The sequence below is a fragment of the Dama dama genome, chromosome 5 (assembly GCF_033118175.1).
Source record: "Dama dama isolate Ldn47 chromosome 5, ASM3311817v1, whole genome shotgun sequence".
Lineage (NCBI taxonomy): Eukaryota > Metazoa > Chordata > Mammalia > Artiodactyla > Cervidae > Dama > Dama dama.
In genome coordinates, this window is record NC_083685.1 from 121,312,971 (window position 1) to 121,331,483 (window position 18,513).

Genomic DNA, 18,513 nt, shown 5'->3' on the forward strand with positions numbered 1-18,513 from the left:
AAACATGAATAAAAGCCCCTGCCCCCACAGCAGCATGAGAGTACCCTGATACACACCAGCTTCGAAGGCCTTCGTGGCAATGTTGAATTCCTTTCTAGGATTTCAATGATATATAAGTGGCATGGGTTCCGAAGCCACATCTTCCCATTTATATCCATTAAGTGCTGGAGAATGACGAGTTTGAAGAGAAATACCCAAATACCAGTCCGCACCTAAGGATACAATCATGCGGGTCTGTAAATGCTTACATAGAAGACAGCAGTCCTCCCAACCCTAAGGGCCTTCTTATTCTGCTCTATTTTACAATGACACTGAGTATCAATGCATGTAGAAAAAAGAAATTCTTTATACTGGGGATAGGGTAGGGCAGGATGTGGAAGCTATGTCTTTCCCTACCCAGCCACTCAGCTAGAACCTGGGGGCAACTTACTGAAGTGAAAGTGAAAGTGAAAATGTTAGTCGCTCAGTTGTGTCTGACTCTTTGCGACCCCATGGACTATATATACCCTGTCAGGCTCCTCTGTCCATGGAATTCTCCAGAATTCCAAAAATACTGGAGTGGGTAGCCATTCCTTTCTCCAGGGGATCTTCCTAACCAGGGATTAAACCTGTGTCTCCTGCATTGCAGGCAGTTTCTTTACCGTCTGAACTATCAGGGAAGTTCGACTTACTGAAGAGGTCACGTCAAAGTGGAATATTATGGGTCTCCTCTGATACTGGGCATCCAGGAAAGGCAGAAGGGACCCCAGGACTTCATTCTCATCCACCTGAGGGTCAATCAATCGAATAACTTTTCGAGGCACTTCTGCTCCATTAAACTGCATTTTCAGCTGGCTGTGCAACCTCTTCACAAAGAGAGACCTTCCTGTTGACATGAACATATGAAAATTAGATGCCAGGGCTGCAGATCAAGAATGAGAATGTCCAGAAAATCACTTCTCTTTGTACAAAATTCAAAACTGATGCAACCTAACATCAGCTTAAAGAATACATACTTGAGCCATCAAATTTCCTTGCTGTTCCCCACCCAATAGCCCTGTTGCTTCCTGGGAAAAGGATGGAAGTCTGAGAATGAGGTCAGGACAGCAGAGCTCGCTTCATGGGGAAGGGAGCGAGTGTCGCTGGACAGAAGGGAGTACCATTAAAGGGATGCAGTCAACAGAATGGAAATCATGATGGCGACTGAAGGTGGAGGCATCTGTTTCTTCTCAAGACAGAGGAAATATACCTTGTCCTGCTCAGAACCCACATCAACCCCAAAGTAGTCAATGGACTTAAAAAAGAGAGAAAGAGAAAAAACAGCAGAGAAGCCAGTTTAAAGGAGGAAGATGGCTCAGCCAAGCTGGGACCAGGTGAGAAAAGTGTCCTGCTCCAGTGCGGGGCCTAATCTGTAACTTAAGGTGAGTCAATCCTCCAGAGACTCAGTTCCCCACCTGCAGAAGGGCTTATCTGAGCTCACCTCACTCCCCACTGGACAAGGAAGGGCCATCAGATGGTCCCTGGGACCGGGGACTCAGCAGCCATTATTACCTACGCCCGCTCTCTCCGAGGCTACGATCCCAACACACATGCGGTCCTGGAACACGGCGGCAGCTGACGGGGTCTCTTCCGGGACTCGGAAGTGGTGAGCCAGGTAGGCCTGGATGTCCTTGAGGGGCGCCTGGGGGGTGACGAGGACCTTGTGCTGGCTGAAGGCCGAGGGGAGGTAGCAGTGCTCCCGCTCACAGTCACAGACCATCACGAGCCGGTAGTGCGTTCGGTGGGGCTGCGTGCACAGCCTCCGGAAGAGTGCCTCTGCCCGGCAGGCCACCTCGTAGCTCAGCTGGTCCGCATACAGCAGGCTATAGACCCCGAGTCCCTGGGAGCCTGGGGTCAGGCAGCGACGCAGGAGCAATGCCACCTCCTCGAATGTGGTTTCTGGGGTGCAGAGCAGCACTTCATCGTAGGTGGGCAGGGGCTGGTGTGGGGTCCGCATGTAGATGGCCAGGGCGGCTGGCAGCACCTCAGAGTGGCCACAGACGACGAGGTTGGGCTGGCCCTCCTGTAGGCCGTGGGGGAGCTCCCGCTGCACAGGGGGTCCAGCCATCCTCGCCAGGTGGGCCAGACAGCGGCCAAGGGCGTCCAGGTCCAGGCAGTGAGGCAGGAAGGCACTCATGCATGTCATCGAGCATTTCATGATGACCCTCAGCTTGTCCACCAGTCTGGGCTCAGAGAAGAGCAGCAGTGGCAAGTCTTCCACCACTGTACTCTCCTGGTGGCTGCTGGCCCTTCCGCCAGGCCCCCTGCAGGCCTCCGAGACATCCCCCGGGGTGCAGCTGCCTTTGATGAAGGACAGCATAGTGAGGGCAGCGGCGCTGGGCGTCTGCCCCCCGAGCTCCGAACTCAGGTAAACCAGCTGCTCAGCGGTGTAGTAGTTGAGGTAAAAGTGCTCAGCTCGCTTCTCTGCCACGAATCTCTCCCAGTGGCCCAAGAAGTCCTCCAGCTGCCGGCAGAGGGCTTCCAGCAGCTGGACGACTGGCCCGCCCTCCACCAGTGGGCCCACTAGCCTCAGACAGAAGTCCAGCCGGATGGAGACACCCTTTAGGGGGGTGCAGTACACCTCAGCTGACCAGGCCCTGAACAGCAAGTTTCCAGCAGAGTAAAGGTTTATAAACGACTGGACAAGCCTCTGAACGTTGCAGAACACCTGCAGAGAGAGGACATGTAGTCTAGAATAACACAAACAGAGTTATAATTTGAAGGGCTGGGCTTCATGGCCCTCCATGGTTCACTGTGGGATCTCAAGCATGAGATTGATCATGGAAGGTCTCCCTTTCTTATTTCCATACTCTCTTTCTCAGGAAGCAATATGTTGTGAAGATAAAGGATATCATTTATAAAGTACAAATGAACTTTACAGAGTAAAAACTCATAATCAAAAGGAGAGACTGTTACATAAACCAATATGCCTTTACCATTGTGGTTACTGTGGATTTTGATGAACGATGTCCAACTACATCTTTAAGTATTTGGGGATGCATGCTGATTTATGGAGCAAATGGACATCTCTTTGGGTCATGAATTCGAAATACATGCACTCTGCAAGACCCACTGGCTCTACTCCCCACAGTTTTAAGAGCAGAGTGACTCCTATGAATTAAAGACAAACTCAATCTCTTCTGACTTCCCAGGCACCTCAGCAGTGAGAGTGCTCAGCCCAAACAGATGGGATTAGGACACTTGCTCCTACGTAGATACAAATCCTTACCTCGGAAAATACCTCTACGACTTCAGCATTGCTGTGTTCTTTCTTGCCAGACATCAGCATCAATTTGTTCAAAAGTTCTTTCAGCTCTTCTAAAGAGTACTCTCGCTTCTCCTCATGGCCTCCCTGGCCCTCGGGAAGGATTAAACGAACAACTGTGTCTGGGGAAATCTGTGGAACAGGGCACAGTCAGAGGTCGATTTGGGGAGGCAGAAACCCCCCGACGACAGCATCCCTAAGAGCCTCCTGCAGCTGTGCCTGCGACGTGAGGCTCACCTTTTGGCCATCCGTGGGAGCCTTGATCACATAGATGCCTCTGCTGTTGATCGCTGTCGCCAGGGACAGGGACGAGAGCTCCACAGACCCATGACTCTCCTTCACTGTCTTCAGCCACTCGAGGTTCCGGGCAGAGTCACGCTGTCAGAACAGAAGGAGAGAAAATGGGCCAAAGCTTAGGCGTGATCTTCTTCCTGCAACTCTCCCCACCTCTGCCTCCCAGGGACAAACGCCTCCCCTTCTCTGGCCCAGAATGCCGTCACCCACAGGGGAGGCCTCCCTCATCTGCTGCCCACCACTGCCACGGGCTTTGGCTCTCCCTCCTGGGTCACGCGCTGTTGCTGCAATGGACTGTTCCCCTGTGTTCCCACCCAGTGCCCTGGATCCGTGGATGGGGAGCGAGAGGCATGAACTCAGCTCTCTGTGAGAAGGCGGCCGTCAGCCGGGCCCCTAACCGGGGTAGTGCTGACTGAAACAAGCATGTGAGCTGTGTGTGCTCCTGCCATTCCTGTTCCCTCCCTCACCCCAGAGGGGCCTCAGCCATCCTGTTGGGCAAGTTATGAACTACAGGCTTACTGGAACCCTGGTGCAGCTGATTTATGTACATGGAAATGTTTACTTTTCTGATTAAAAATGAATCTGTGCCAATTGTGGAAAGTAAGGAAAAATACCGAAATGTATAGCATATTAACTAACAATTACCTCCATTCAGAGAAAACCACTGGTAACATTTTAGCACATTTCCTTTCAATCTTTTTTCCCATATATTTCCACCAGAGAGATCCCACTGGTAACATTTTAGCACATTTCCTTTCAATCTTTTTTCCCATATATTTCCACCAGAGAGATCACTCTTATTTACATGCAGTTTTATATCCAGTTTTCTAACAATAGGACAGAGAAAGTGCTTCCATATGGGAAGAAAAACTGTTTTCAAACATCCTTTTAAAAGGCTGCATTAAAAGCCTGCCATGTGGGTGTGCAGTCGTGCCGTTAGTGTTTCTAAGTGATGCTTCACTAAACTTAACCTGCTCTGGAGCCAGAAATAAGACTCACCAGTTTCGTGGGCAGGTTGCGGTCATTATCCAGAGCCTTCCACAGCTCTCTCAGGTGTTGCATGAACTCATCAAAACCCGCACTTGTGTCCAGCTCATAGAGCAGGGGCGCGTAACCCTGAACAGCATCGTGGAAGCAAGCCACCCGGTCCACGTCAATGTCGTTCTCCCCCGCAGAGATGGAGGCCAGGTCCACGAACACCTTCAGCTCGGTGATGCCTGGGGCAGGAGGGGTAGATGAATGCAGGGCCACCCTCTGATGCCAGGAGCCCCCAATCTGGAACAGTGCTCCTTACTGATGCTATACCTGGATAGTGGACTTTTAGGGTTTTCCCACTCTTTGCTTCAATAAGAACTTGGGGCACTTTTTCTTTTGCCATTTATGTTGTTGTTTAGTGGCTAAGTCATATCCAACTCTTTTGCAAGCCCATGGACTAGCATGCCAGACTCCTCTGGCCATGGGATTTCTCAGGCAAGAATACTGGAGTGTGTCGCCATTTCCTTCTCCAGGGATCTTCCCGACCCAGGGATCGAATCTGACTCTCCTGCTTGGCAGGCAGATTCTTTACCACTGAGCCACCAAGGAAGCCAAGTCATTTATGTTGATACTACTGAACAAGACCTGACCTTACTGAACAACACCAATGTCTGGGCATTGCATGGAGTTGTTTTGTGTCTTATTTCATGTAATCCATGTAATATTGCCATTTCATTATTAAAAGTAAGCTTAGCTGGTAAATAACATGTTGACAGTCATCTACAATCAATGGCTGCTTACTAATCAAACGAAGCAGTGAAGCTGGGATGAGATGAACACGCAGCCCATCCCCTGTTCCTGGACAGCAGGGCCATCCACCTTCCTTCTTTCCTGCCTCCTTCTTCGCTCCATACATTAATTCTGCCAAAATCGCCCAAGCCACATAGCTAAAAAGACTGCCAAGCCTGTGCGCAATGATAAGTAGATGCAAATACATTTGGAAGACAAGGCTGCCTTGGCTTCTAGTAAAAAAAAAAAAATCAACCAAAAGAAAAAGCTAAAGGGACATAATTTTTAAAAAATGATCACCTGCTGTTCACAGCATGCATCCAGAGTGAGAGGGGAAAAAAGTAGCCAAGGAAATGGCTTTTACACCAGCAAATGAGTGATACTATCTTGATATAAATTCTACCTACAAACCTAGGCATACCTTGCACATTTACCTAATGAATACAGATGAAAACTTGCTAAGAGACTAGATTTTAATTATTCCAATCACTAAAGTAAAAGGGGAATTATGGGAGGTGATGGAGGTCTAATTATAGTTACAATGGTAATCATATTATAAGATATAAATGTATTAAAGCAATGTGTCACGTACTTTAAGTTTATGTAATGCTACAAGGAAAATAGTGAAGTGAAAGTCACTCAATCGTGTCCAACTCTTTGCGATCCCATGGACTATACAGTCCATGGAATTTACCAGGCCAGCATACTGCAGTGAGTAGTCTGTCCCTTCTCCAGGGGATCTTCCCAATCTAGGGATCAAACCCTGGTCTCCCACATTGCAGGTGGATTTTTTACCAGCTGAGCCACAAGGGAAACCCAGGAATACTGGAGTGGCTGGCCTATCCTTTCTCTAGCAGATATTCCCAACCCAGGAATTGAACCGGGGACTCCTGCAATTGCACGCAGATTCTTTACCAACTGAGCTATGAGGGAAGCCCTTATGTGTAAAATACATTTCAATTTAAAAAGTTTGAATGTAAAAAATGCAGAACATGATCGAGGGAGTGACTGCCCAGAAGTTCAGGAAGACCACCCCATGAACCATCTAAAAACTCTCCAGCCTTCTGGCCACCAGAGTGATGGACTGTACCTCTGAGAGCCTCCTGGACCCAACTAATGAACTCCTTTCTCTGGGACAGCTCCTCCAGACACTGACACTGAGTCTCATTGATATCCTGCAGAAGCTTTTTGGCACGGATAATTTGCTGGTTGATACGGTCCAGTTTTTCGTGGCGAAAGTTGTCCAAGACAGTCTAAGAAAGTCATCAAGAAAGCTGTGAAAGACAGTCTGCAAGACAAGGCAGTATGTGGGCTAAAACTGGCTCCTGGACCCCCAAACAGAACTATGCTGACCATCCCAATAGTCCCTCCTACCAAACTTCTATATAGACACTAGCAGTCACACTACTGGTAAACAAAGGTAAAAACAAAGCCCTTGGCATATTCAGGCATTGAATAAAATACAAATCACCCTGAAGGAAGCTGTGAAATCATCTTGCCCAGGTTTTCAAAGCCAGAGATCTGGGATCTCCCCCCTGTCTCACCCCCCAACCCCAGGAGTCCCCAGTAAATAACTTACAAAGCTCAGTAAGGTGTGGAGAACACTGAAGTCACCAGTCAGGCCCAAATTCTCTTTGACCTTCCAGATGACCTTGGCTGAGTCAACAGCCTGATGCAGGTGATGGTATTCCTTGATCTGCTGGACTCTCTCCTTGATCCAATCCTTCTGATCTCTGGGATATAGAGCACACATGGTCTGGAGGTCTTCAGTTAGGACGCTGTATTTATTCACAAAGTCCTTGAAGATGTCATCAATTTCCCCAAAGGTGACCTCCCCTGACTTCAGATCCTGATATAGTTTTGTAAACCTTTTGAAACTAGGACAGTATAAACATTCATATACCTCTTCAGGCTGAAATTTATCCCTTTCCAAGTTCTCTTCTGACTCACTCAGCTCTTGTGCAGCTTCTGCCCAGAAGATCTGGAAGATGTGACTGTCCTTTAGCAAATATGCATTTTGGGCCATTTCTTGGACTTCGGGGCTCAGGTTATAATGTGTTGTCTGCTTTGAGTCAAGGGAGGTGGCTGACAAAGTCACTGTCACAACTTGGTTTAACTTTTTCCCGCAGAGGTCTTCTGAATGTCTTTCAGCAATCTCTCCAAAATCCACTTTTGAAACCATAAGAGAATGTCAAGTCAAACTCTACTCACAATATCATTTTGTTTTACTCTCCCAGTTTTCACTCCCCTTGCTGCTCTTAAGGAAATGCAAGTGAACACACTTGCTGGCATTTGTTCTCAGTAAGTGTCCCTAAATCTCCACCCTCGCCTTGCTCATCAGTTTTCATGACAAAGAAGGCTTTGCAACTTCTGGGTGAAGATGACAGTTTGAAATCTGCACATGTTTCCACTCCCTTCCCAAATCCTGCTGCAATGACAGAACTGAGATTGTTTTTCAAAAGCCATAAAGCAACAGGGCTGGGAAGTATAGAAAAGGAGACCACAGCAACAAAACTTTGGAACTTGAAAAGCAGATGTGCTGGGAGTAAACAGTGTTTCAAGCCTGAGAACTTGGGGTCTTAGCCCATAGTGGGGAAACCTGAGATTCTGCCAGGTGTCTGTCATCACCAAATTTCCCACATGCACAGACCCTGGCTGCACAGATGCTGGAATTTGGGAGGTGGTGATGAAATAAGGAGGACTGGGCTGAAAGTCTGCATAACAAGTCATCCAACAGGCTCGTTTTCATCCCAACCCATTCCATCAGCAGGCTGAAGGCACCTCCTCCACCCTGGCATGCAACAGGTAGTTTATATTCTAGAGAGGCTCTAGAGGGCTCACAGACGGCTCTCTGGATTGGGCGGGGGGGCGGATCTCAGGTACACGGCAGAACAAAGGCATTTCCAGACACCTACCTTTCGTCAGGAAGCTAACGGTTGGTATGTGCCACTAAATTTGAGAAGCTAGAAAGGAGAAGAGAGGACACAGGGAGTAGAAGGAAGGACTGGCGCTAGATACGCATCTTAGATGCTGAGAACCCTCCAGCCCTCATTTCTGTCTTGACTCCTAGAGACCTGGCAGGCAGCCCTATATGTTCCAGGCAAGAGACTGGTGATCTGAGTAGCCCAAGAGAGAGGCGCTAAAGATACAGGCTATTTCAAAGCCTAGCCACCCCACCCTCAGAATCCCCCACCAGGGCATTAGTCCCCTCTCTTAATATAAACAGATCAAAAAGAATTCTAGACAGAGGGGCAAAGCCTTAAACATGAAAAATAGACATTAAAACATACCAAGAGATAAAAGCAACTTGGAGGAAACAGGAAACTATTTAAGAAAAAGAAAATCTCTAAATCAAAAATATAAAAAATCTCAGAAAGATATGATACTATAACCATGAACCAGAACAGGATAGTATGGGAAAAGGATCACTCAAAGCAAAGAGTTCTTGTAAATTAAATACAAGTAAGAAGAAAAAGTAAAAAATTTAATGGCAAGCTTAGAAAGAAAACTTAAGAAATTGCTCAGAAAACAGAACGAAACAAAAGACATGGAAAATGTGTGGAGAGAAAATGTATGGACATTAGATGACTATTCCAGGAGGTCCAATATCCAACTGTGGATTCCAACAAGAGAAAAAGTAATCACTTAACTAACACAAGAAGTTTCCCCAGAACTCAAGGACTTGGATTTCTAGATTACAAAGACCCACTTAAGTATGCCCAGTACAGCAGATGGGAAAAAGACCCATTCCAAGGAACATCATTATGACATTTCAGAATAAGCAGGACAAAAAAAAAAAATCTCAAGAGCTTCCAGGGAGAAAACATGTCATCCACAAAGGATTAAAATCACAACTGGCTCTAAACAGTGACCCTGCAGAGACAATGGAGCCACGAACCCCAAATCCTGAAGGAAAGATCTGCACCAACAACAGATCTCCTGTGAGGGCAGATGTTTTCAGACAGGCAAGAACTCCTGGGCCCCTTACTCAGGAGAAACAGAGTGTGTATTTCACTATACACAGGAGTGAGAGCAGGGAGCCATGACACCCAGGATACAGATCCAGCCAAGAAGAGAGGCAAGATACCCCTAGGATAGCTTATCTCTGGTTTGGCGAGATTTTATCTGAAAAAGCAAATGGATCTCCTTTTGAGGAAATTCAAACAGTTGGTAGAATCTGAATTGAATTTAAAAAGTAAATACATTGAAAACAAAGCATAGGAAAAGATAAGAATTTTAAATCTAGAGAGGACAGTTTACATAAGAAGTGGGAAAGAATAATGGCTCGGGTGGAAAGAGTGCTCAATGTAAATCATAGTCGTGACATTTAAATCCTGAGGCTGATGAAATTATGATAAAATTGGAGGGAAGTGAGATTGGAAAGGCTATGTGTATAAGACAGAAATTGGAAAAACAAGGAAATCTAAATCCTAATTTTCCATAAATGATAATGTTTAAACCTGAAAAATCAAGAAGCAGGCTATTTAGTGCTATGTCAGTAATTACCAAAAAAATTTTAACTTCATTAAAAATTAATACATTAGAAAAAGCCTCCCCCCTCCAAGATAAAGGGCTGCTACGCTGATATGTTTTTAATCATATTCTCCTTTGACCCTTCTCCCCTGAGGACCTTTCAATTTTGTTTATTTTAATGCTTTAAGAATATCACCTTTTATCATGTCTTTTACCCTGCCACACAACTTCAGGAGAGAGTCAACATTTGTCTTCTCTTTTTTTAGAGTGACTAGTTCATTCTTCCTCAGACTCAGCACTTCCTTCATAGTTTCTTTTCTGTCTTGGATTAAAGAACTTTTACTCTCTGGGAAAAAAAAAGAAAGGAAAGGAAGTCAGTAGAAATAACAAATACCCATTTTGTGTCAAGCCATTTCTCGAACCTCCCGTGAACGTCCTCAACATGCTGGGCTGTGGGACGGTGATGCCGGAGGCTGTATGCACGGCTACTCCAAGACGTCCCAGTGTCAGTCAGGAGGAATAAAAACAACCAGTATTCTAACGTGGTCAGTATTTTATCACTTCCCCTAATTTTCCTGAGGATTAGAAGCCGTCCCATGACAACTTCCTGGAGAGAGAAGCCATCATAAAGATGACAAAGATCACCTCTCTATAAGACACACAGGTAAAGAGAGATGCTTCTGAGCTCCCAACTCCTCAGGAGTCTGAAGTCCACATCTCAAAGTGATACTTACGTAACTGCCAGATGTCAAAGAACCGATCCATGTGTACTAGGATCAGCTCCAGGTGCCCAACTAAAATTGTTCCATTGATGAGATCATTTGTAACTTTTGTCAACACAGAGTCCGCAGTGGCCATCAACTTCTTGCCTTCCTTGGTAATATTTGCTAATATTTCCTCGTTGGTTCCTGACCAAGTTAAGAAGAGAGTTAAAACGGTAGGCACCCCACTTCCTTCCCACATTAATGGATTTCCAGTAACCTCCTATTGCTCTGCCCCAACTTTCATATAATAAAGCAAAGTCATCCTGTATTCCCAGGTATATTTCTCACATTCTTTAGAGGGCAGGATTTTCAAACATGCTTAGTTGAACCACCAGAAATTTTCTTTCCCAGTAATATTAGGATCATACATTTGGGTCATGTCATTAAAAGCAAATATAGAGGCTTTATTCACAATTGCAAAATCTTGGAAGTACCCAAGATGTTCTTCAGTAGGTGACTGGACAAACCATAGTCCACCACACAACTGAATGCTATTCAGTGGTTTAAGAAGTGAGCTACTAAAAGGAACCTTTGATGCATATTGTTAAGTAAAAGAAGCCAATCTAAAAAGGCAACAGAGAGTATGATTCCAACCATATCCCTTTCTGGAAAAAGGCACAACTGTATAGGAGAGCAGAGGGAAGGGATAAACTGCTGGAAAACAAGGAAGTTTGAGGGCAGTGAAACTGTTCCGTAGGATATGGTATTAGTGGATGCACAATGCTAAACATTTGTCAAAATCCACAGAAAGTACAGGAGTAAACCCTAATGTAAACACTGGACTTTACTTACTAATAACATATCAATATTGGCTCATTAGTTATAACAATAGTACTGAAGCAAGATGTTAATAATAGAGGAAATTGTGTGTGTTGAGTGGGTAGAAATGGGAATACTCTGTACTTTCTGCTTAATTTTTCTGTCAACTTAAAACTGCTCTAAAATATGAGGTTTGTTAATTTAAAAGACACAAATTGAATATTTTCAAGTGAGTAGCTTTTAATAGACAACAACAGAACAAGAAGAGCCAAGTCCATCTTCTTATCTGATCACTACAAAACTCTGGCATGAGAGGAACATGGGTATTTTTTTGTTTATTTTTTTAAGACCGTCTCAGTAATTTGATGAAATTGACACTCACAATAATCTGTGGTGCTTGTCCATTAGATCTGAACCTATGACTCACACATAAAGCTGAATATAACATTTTTAGGGCAACACACGTTTCCCCTCTTTGGTCACAAACTCTGGGGTCATGGAGGGTAGGGGTGCAAGAATCAGGCGGTACTTAGTTTTTGCTAAGGTCACCGACACTGGACTGGACATTTTCATGGATCTCAGAATAAGAAAGACAGGGCTTGAGATACAGACACACTGGGTTTGGATTTCAGTCCTTAACACTTATTATCGGTGAGACCTTAGGTAAGTCACATTGCACTCTCCACCTCAGCCCTTGGTCTGAGGTTACTATGTCAGCCCAGTAGCTGGAGTATAGCAGGTATTCCGTGGATGGTGGCTTTCAGTGTTAGTTCTCAATTATAATACAAGATACTCTGAGCCTTCCTGGGTCTGTCCGTCCAAGCTGCTTCTTTTGACAAACATCAACCCAATCTAACGGACTAACAGGTCAAACACTCTGCCGCCACTCTTGAGTCAGGAAGTGCCACTGAACAGATGCTCCCAGCACCCTCCATGAACATACCATATAACTTGAAGAGGTGCTTGACGTCTGGCCATGTGAGCAGGTGATTCAAAACCCCACCCAAGTCGTCTACAAACTCCCCTCTACTTGTTGGCCAGGACTTGGTGATCACAGCAGACACAAGGTTGCCACATTTTTGCAAGTCATTATAAGAGATTTTCCCAAGGATACTGGTTTGAGACTGTAAAAACATGAATAAAGAGAGGGATATTTAGAAGGTTATATGGTTGATTTACTTTTTAACAAAGAAGCAAATTAACTACCCAACAGCATTTCAGAAGTCTCTCATAACCAGTTTTACAATGCCTCAAAAAGCCAAAAGAGTAAATAAAATACTTAACTTTTCTGAGGGCATTTCCATTTTCCTGTCCACTGTCTCCTTAAGATTGAACACTGGGGATGTGCAAACAGGTACCCACAGAGATACTGACACAACCCACAAATTACCCCCTTTTCTCTTGCTCAGTGCCATTTTTCTTGGAACTTTCACATTATTAAAAACATCAAACATAATACAAGTAATCATTAATATTGGTACTTTGGTATTATTAACTGTAATTATTTTAATTCTCTTCCTAAGTGAATTGATAAAATCTTTTCAACTCTAAACATTTTTCTTCCATAATGCCTTGTTAACCTTTGGGGTCTTTTACTGCATGCTAAGCAAGGGATAATACCAAGGGTGGGTGAGTGGCAATGATAATAATGAGGCATTTAGGAAAAGCCTGCAAGATTGCTGGAGGTTACATGTGAGCTGCTTGATGCAAAACAATAGCAGGAAGCTGAGCGCACTTTACAGAATGGGTAGAGAACACTGGATTTCAGGGTGGGGAGGGGGATGCCCAGAGCCCATTCTTTGCTTTGGTGCAGAGTCTCGGAACTAGCAGTGCTTAATAGGCTTTGGTTGGTGATGTCAGAAAGCAAGCATGCATGCAAATGCAGTTCCTGAGTGGGAAAGGTTGTTCACCTGGCAGACCGAGCCCACGGCTTCAATGGCACACATCTCAAAGCATTTCGCCACACTGTCTTCTGCACCTGCAGCAACCCAGTTAGAGTTGCAGAAGGCAGAAATCTGGAAGAGAGGCCTCTCCTGCAAGACGGGAAGACAAGGGTGTGAGAGGTTAGGGGTGCTACACTCTGAGACCTTGTGCAATGAAAACACCCTAGTAATTTTCACTTTCCTAGTGTTGTATCAGCTCCCCATTACTGCGGCCTTCTTCCCATCCCACGAGAAGCACGTCCTCCCCGCCTCTAACCATTAGACCAAAAAGGCCAAAATACCTACTTAGCAGAAAGAGCATCTGGCACAGCAGCTTGCAAAAAACAGGTGAAACTGAAAGTGAGAGTCACTCAGTTGTGTCCGACTCTTTGCGACCCCATGGACTATACAGTCCGTGGAATTCTCCAGGCCAGAATACTGCAGTGGTTAACCTTTCCCAAGGGATCTTCCCAATCCAGGGATAGAACCCAGGTCTCCTGCGTTGCAGGCAGATTCTTTACCCACTGAGCTATCAGGGAAGCCCGCAAAACACAGGTAAACTTTTTAAAAAGATTTCTTCCTTGCTTCTCTTTTCCTAAAAAGACCCATTTAACAATTACATATAAGCCTCTCATGTGTTTTTAAAAAGCTGAATCCTCTAGGGTCACAGGCGTTAATTAAAAATGGGAGCACTTTTGTGTTCTCCCCTAGTTGTCACTGGGTTTAACAAGGCTCTTGTCACCAACAGGCCGCTTAGAGCAAAAAGCACGTAGGCTTAATTAGTGCCTATTTGAACTTCACACAAGTCAAGGGTTCCCCTGGTGGCCAGAAACTGTGCCCTTATTCTTTTCTGGGATACCATCTATGGTCAAACTATTAAGGCTGAATCAGAAACAGAGTCACCTGCAGTCATCACATGTACTGGCTAGTCCATGTGGTCTGGTTCCAAAAAGAACATCCCCTGCCTTTCAGTACCTGTTTGAGCCTCCCTGCCATGTCCCTCAGCAAGGATTCCTTCCAGTCATACTCCGTGGGGAAGTTTATTTCCACCAGTCGCCTCCAGACCTGCAAAATCCACAAATAAGGGACAACCACTAAGACTCCTAGATGCCACCATGGATTTCTGTAAAAGAAGGCAATTACGGTCAAAGAGCACAATGCTTTGAGGACACATGGGTTCAGACTCAGTTTTGTCCAGTTGTCCGCTGTGTCACTGCTAAGTCAGGGCAACCCACTTTAGCCTCATAAAACAAAGGGTCCTGACTGAACCAGGTCACCACTACGGTCCACTACTGCTCTTCATCCAGAAAGGATTTCCCTCCATTGTTTTAATTTCAAAAAATTTCAAACTTAAGAGAAAGTTGCAATAACAGCATAAGGACACCCATATACCTTCAGCTAGACTCCCCAACATTTAGAGTGGCTGCTCTATCTCTTTCTCTTCTGTGCTCCCTTTAGTCTATCTAGAAACAGGCATTGTCTCCGCTGAACCAGAGTTGCAGATGCCGTGCCCCTTGGCCCATAAGTCCTGCACAGGCATTCCCAACCCCATGGCCCTTCTGCTACACACAGTAGTTCAGGTGTCACTCTGAGGCCCGTTCACTCGGGTTGACATCTTTCTCATCTTTCTCCCTGCCCACATTTTGCCATTATTCATTAATCAACTAACTGGGTACAGGGTCCAACTGAGGGACACATGGCATTATCATGTCTCCTTTCTAGAGGAGTTCTCCAGCCTTTTCTTTCTTCCTTTATGACAGTGAAAACACTTTTTTGCTTTCCCATTATGGTTTATTGCAGGATACTGAAGATAGTTCCTTGTGCTATATAGTAGGATCTTGCTGTTTATCTGTTTTATACGTTAATAGTTTGTATCTGTTAATACCAAACTCTTTAATTTATCCTTCTCCCACCTCCTTTCCCTTTTGGTAACTAACAGGTCTATTCTCTATGCCTGTGAGTTTATCTCTGTTTAATAAATAAGTTCATTTGTGTTTTATTTTCAGTTCAGTTTAATTGCTCAGTTGTGTCTGACTCTTTATGACCCCATGGACTATAGTACACCAGGCTTCCCTGTCCATCACCAACTCCTGGAGCTTGCTCAAACTCTTGTCCATCGAGTCAGTGATGCCATCCAACCATCTCATCCTGTCATCGCCTTTCCCTCCTGCTGTCAATCATTTCCAGCATCAGGGTTTTTTCCAATGAGTCATCGCATCGGGTGGCCAAAGTATTGGAGCTTCAGTTTCAGCGTCAGTGCTTCCAATGAATATTCAAGTCTGATTTCCTTTAGAATTGACTGGCTTGATCTCCTTGCTGTCCAAGGGACTCTCAACAGTCTTCTCCAACACCATAGTTCCAAAGCATCAATTGTTTGGCATTCAGCTTTCTTTCTGGTCCAACTCTCACATCCATACATGACTACTAGAAAAACCACAGCTTTAACTATATGGACCTTTGTCGGTAAAGTAATGTCTCTGCTTTCTAATATGCTGTCTAGGTTGGTCACAGCTTTTCTTCCAAGGAGCAAGCGTCTTTTAATTTCATGGCTGCAGTCACCATCTGCAGTGACTTTGGAGCCCAAGAAAAGAAAGTCTGCACTGTTTCCATTGTTTGCCCATCTATTTGCCATGAAGTGATGGGACTGGATGCCATGATCTTAGTCTTTGGAATGTTGAGTTTTAAGCCAACTTTTTCACTCTCCTCTTTGACTTTCATCAAGCGGCTCTTTAGTTCCTCTTCGCTTTCTGCCATAATGGTGGTGTCATCTGCATATCTGAGGTTATGGTATATGTGTTCTATTTTATATTCTGCATATAAGTGATAGTATTTATTATCTGCCTTTTTCCATCTGACTTACTTCACTTAATATGATAATCTTCAGTATGATTATACTCTTCTGGCCATTACTCATTTTCGTAGTCAAATTGCCTCAGATTTGGCTAGTGAGAGCCCCTGCAGGCAGCTTCTGTTTCCTTTTTTTTAAAAAAATGTAATAATCTTAGAGGAACAGAAATATTGCAAAGATAGTACAGAGAGTTTCAGTTAACCCGAGTGCTAACACTTTACGAAGCCATAGTACAGTTGTGAAAACCAAAATTAGCATTGATAGATTACCATCACCAAAACCACTAACTTTATTTGGATTTCACCACTTTTCCCCACAATCATTCTTTCGCCCTCCAGGGTATAACCTAGGACATCACCTGGGTCCTGTCTGCTTGTGAAATGTCACCACTTGGTTTCAAGTACTTTTACTTTATGGTAATACAAGGTGTTTCAGGCTGGCCGTGCACTTCTTCGGCCCCATCTTTAGAATCTGCTGTTCTTTCCAGAAGCACATGGATTTTTCTGTTTTGTTTTTTAGGGAGAATGTCATTTAGAATTCATGGCTGGGTGTGCTCACAGACCTGGGTGTCACCATCTCTAGGCCCTTTCAGTGGATGGAGCTAGGAAATGTTGCTTTTAAAATCATAAGTTCACACTACACCTCTAGCTCTTTTCAAACCATAGACCTCCTTTCCCCTCCCCTAATCCATATGTTCCCTCCTCCAATGAGAAAGAACCCAAGCTTCCAATAGCAGCAGCCCTTGCGTCCCTCTGCCCAGCCTTACAGTACACACAACATAGCTTCAGACTTGCTACATTCCACTGCCAACCACAAAACTTCCAAAGCAAGTTCAAGATTTATGTGTTTTCTCTGTTTTGACCTTAGACTCTGTCCCTGTGAGGGTGAGTGGTCAGAGTTCTGGGCTCTGAAGTGAAGTGTTAGTTGCTTAGTCGTGTCCAACTCTATACGACCCCATGGACTGTAGCCCACCAGGCTCCTCTGTCTATGGAATTCTCCAGGCAAGAATACTGGAGTGGTTGCCATTCCTTTCTCCAGGGGATCTTCCCAACCAAGAGATCAAACCAGGTCTCCTACATTGCAGGCAGATTCTTTACCATCTGAGCCAGAATACTGATGTTCTGGGCTCTGGGTGTTCGGATCAATGATCTTCTCCCCTTGGTGTGGACAGATAATATGTCTGAATAAGGCTGAGATGTAGTGAGAGTTATCTGTTTTTGTTCATGCACAGTTTCAGGGATGTGATTTTATGATGATCTCGTTAAAGTATCCCTGGAAGACAACAGCCTAAGTCAGAGGGCCACTTACTTGGTTTGTTCGCGGCACTTTCTAGAACTTTGTCCTGGAGGCAATAGTCTTTAGACCCTTCCTCCTCCTCCTCCCCAGCATAAGATTCTGTCCATATCTCAGTTTCTGGAAGCCCTCCCTGTCTCCCAACCTTTTGGGTCTGATCTCTAATTTCCTCAAGTTCAGATGCCGCTCGGCCCAGTTTCCCTTTCATGGAAGCCTTGCTCTCGTCTTATTTTCTACTGTCAACATCATAACCTGACCCATAACCTCAGCACAGCATCAGACATGAATGCCCTTCCCCACCGGCCACCATGTCCCAACAAGCTCTGTCCCCCCATCCCGCCGCCTCACCACTGATGTGGGGACCACAGTCTACCCGCCAGGGAGTCCATGCCCTCAGGCCCCTCAGCTGTTAGGGGAGCAGCTGTCCATTCTGCAGAGGAGACCCCAGTGTCCCCTGCACTGGACTGGCTTACCTCAATCTCCTCTCTGTAAGTGAACGTGACAGGTGAACCAGTCTGGAACATGCTCTTTTTAAAAATTTTCTGAAGCCAAGATTTTGTAGCAGCGAGGGTCCCCTGGAAGACCGTTTTTACTGAATTCTTTTCAGTTTCATTTCCCGGCCCTCCTGCTGAATCCTGTCACCGCAAGAGAGAGACAGAGTTGAATCGACCCCACATGGCAGACCCAAAGGATCATCCAGATACTTCTCCACCCGCCTCTGCGGCTGACGCCACCTATGCACACGGCAGAGCCTGCATATTCACAGCACTTTCATTTCCCTGGCGTTTCAGGTTCACTCTGGGTGGACAGCATGGGGGTCCAGGTAGGAGAAGCAGTGGCATGGACGCGCCCTCAAGTGACCCCAGGTAACTGTAACAGAGGCGATGCTGCCTCACCAACCAGTAACCTCCTGGTTTCTGAGCCGACAGACAAGGGAGAAGGGTGCACCACGGGCTCAGAGCTTCCAGCAGCTCAGAAAGCCAAGCTCGTGTAAACCCTGTCCCCGAGTGACATGCTAGGGCCAGGAGGAAACCCAAATCCCTACCCTGGTGCTCTTTCCTTGCGGTTCTCCATTCATTCCCACCCCCTGAAAAGCCCCTTTTCCTGGGGGTC

General features: G+C 45.5%; 1 protein-coding gene across 1 annotated transcript in view; it reads right to left on the reverse strand.

Annotated features, from left to right (window-relative positions):
• The window catches only part of LOC133057717 (E3 ubiquitin-protein ligase RNF213-like), a 121,061-nt gene that overhangs the window by 60,607 nt on the left and 41,941 nt on the right, over positions 1-18,513 (reverse strand). Inside the window, exons 13-26 of the mRNA XM_061144570.1 lie at positions 17,874-18,035; positions 14,235-14,324; positions 13,248-13,370; positions 12,281-12,461; positions 10,549-10,722; positions 10,011-10,160; positions 6,921-7,510; positions 6,432-6,594; positions 4,577-4,794; positions 3,521-3,661; positions 3,248-3,415; positions 1,531-2,686; positions 672-865; positions 57-212 (exon numbers count right to left, since the gene is read on the reverse strand). Coding sequence (XP_061000553.1) covers positions 57-212; positions 672-865; positions 1,531-2,686; positions 3,248-3,415; positions 3,521-3,661; positions 4,577-4,794; positions 6,432-6,594; positions 6,921-7,510; positions 10,011-10,160; positions 10,549-10,722; positions 12,281-12,461; positions 13,248-13,370; positions 14,235-14,324; positions 17,874-18,035 — 3,666 coding nt within the window. The remainder of the gene's footprint in view (positions 1-56; positions 213-671; positions 866-1,530; positions 2,687-3,247; positions 3,416-3,520; positions 3,662-4,576; positions 4,795-6,431; positions 6,595-6,920; positions 7,511-10,010; positions 10,161-10,548; positions 10,723-12,280; positions 12,462-13,247; positions 13,371-14,234; positions 14,325-17,873; positions 18,036-18,513) is intronic.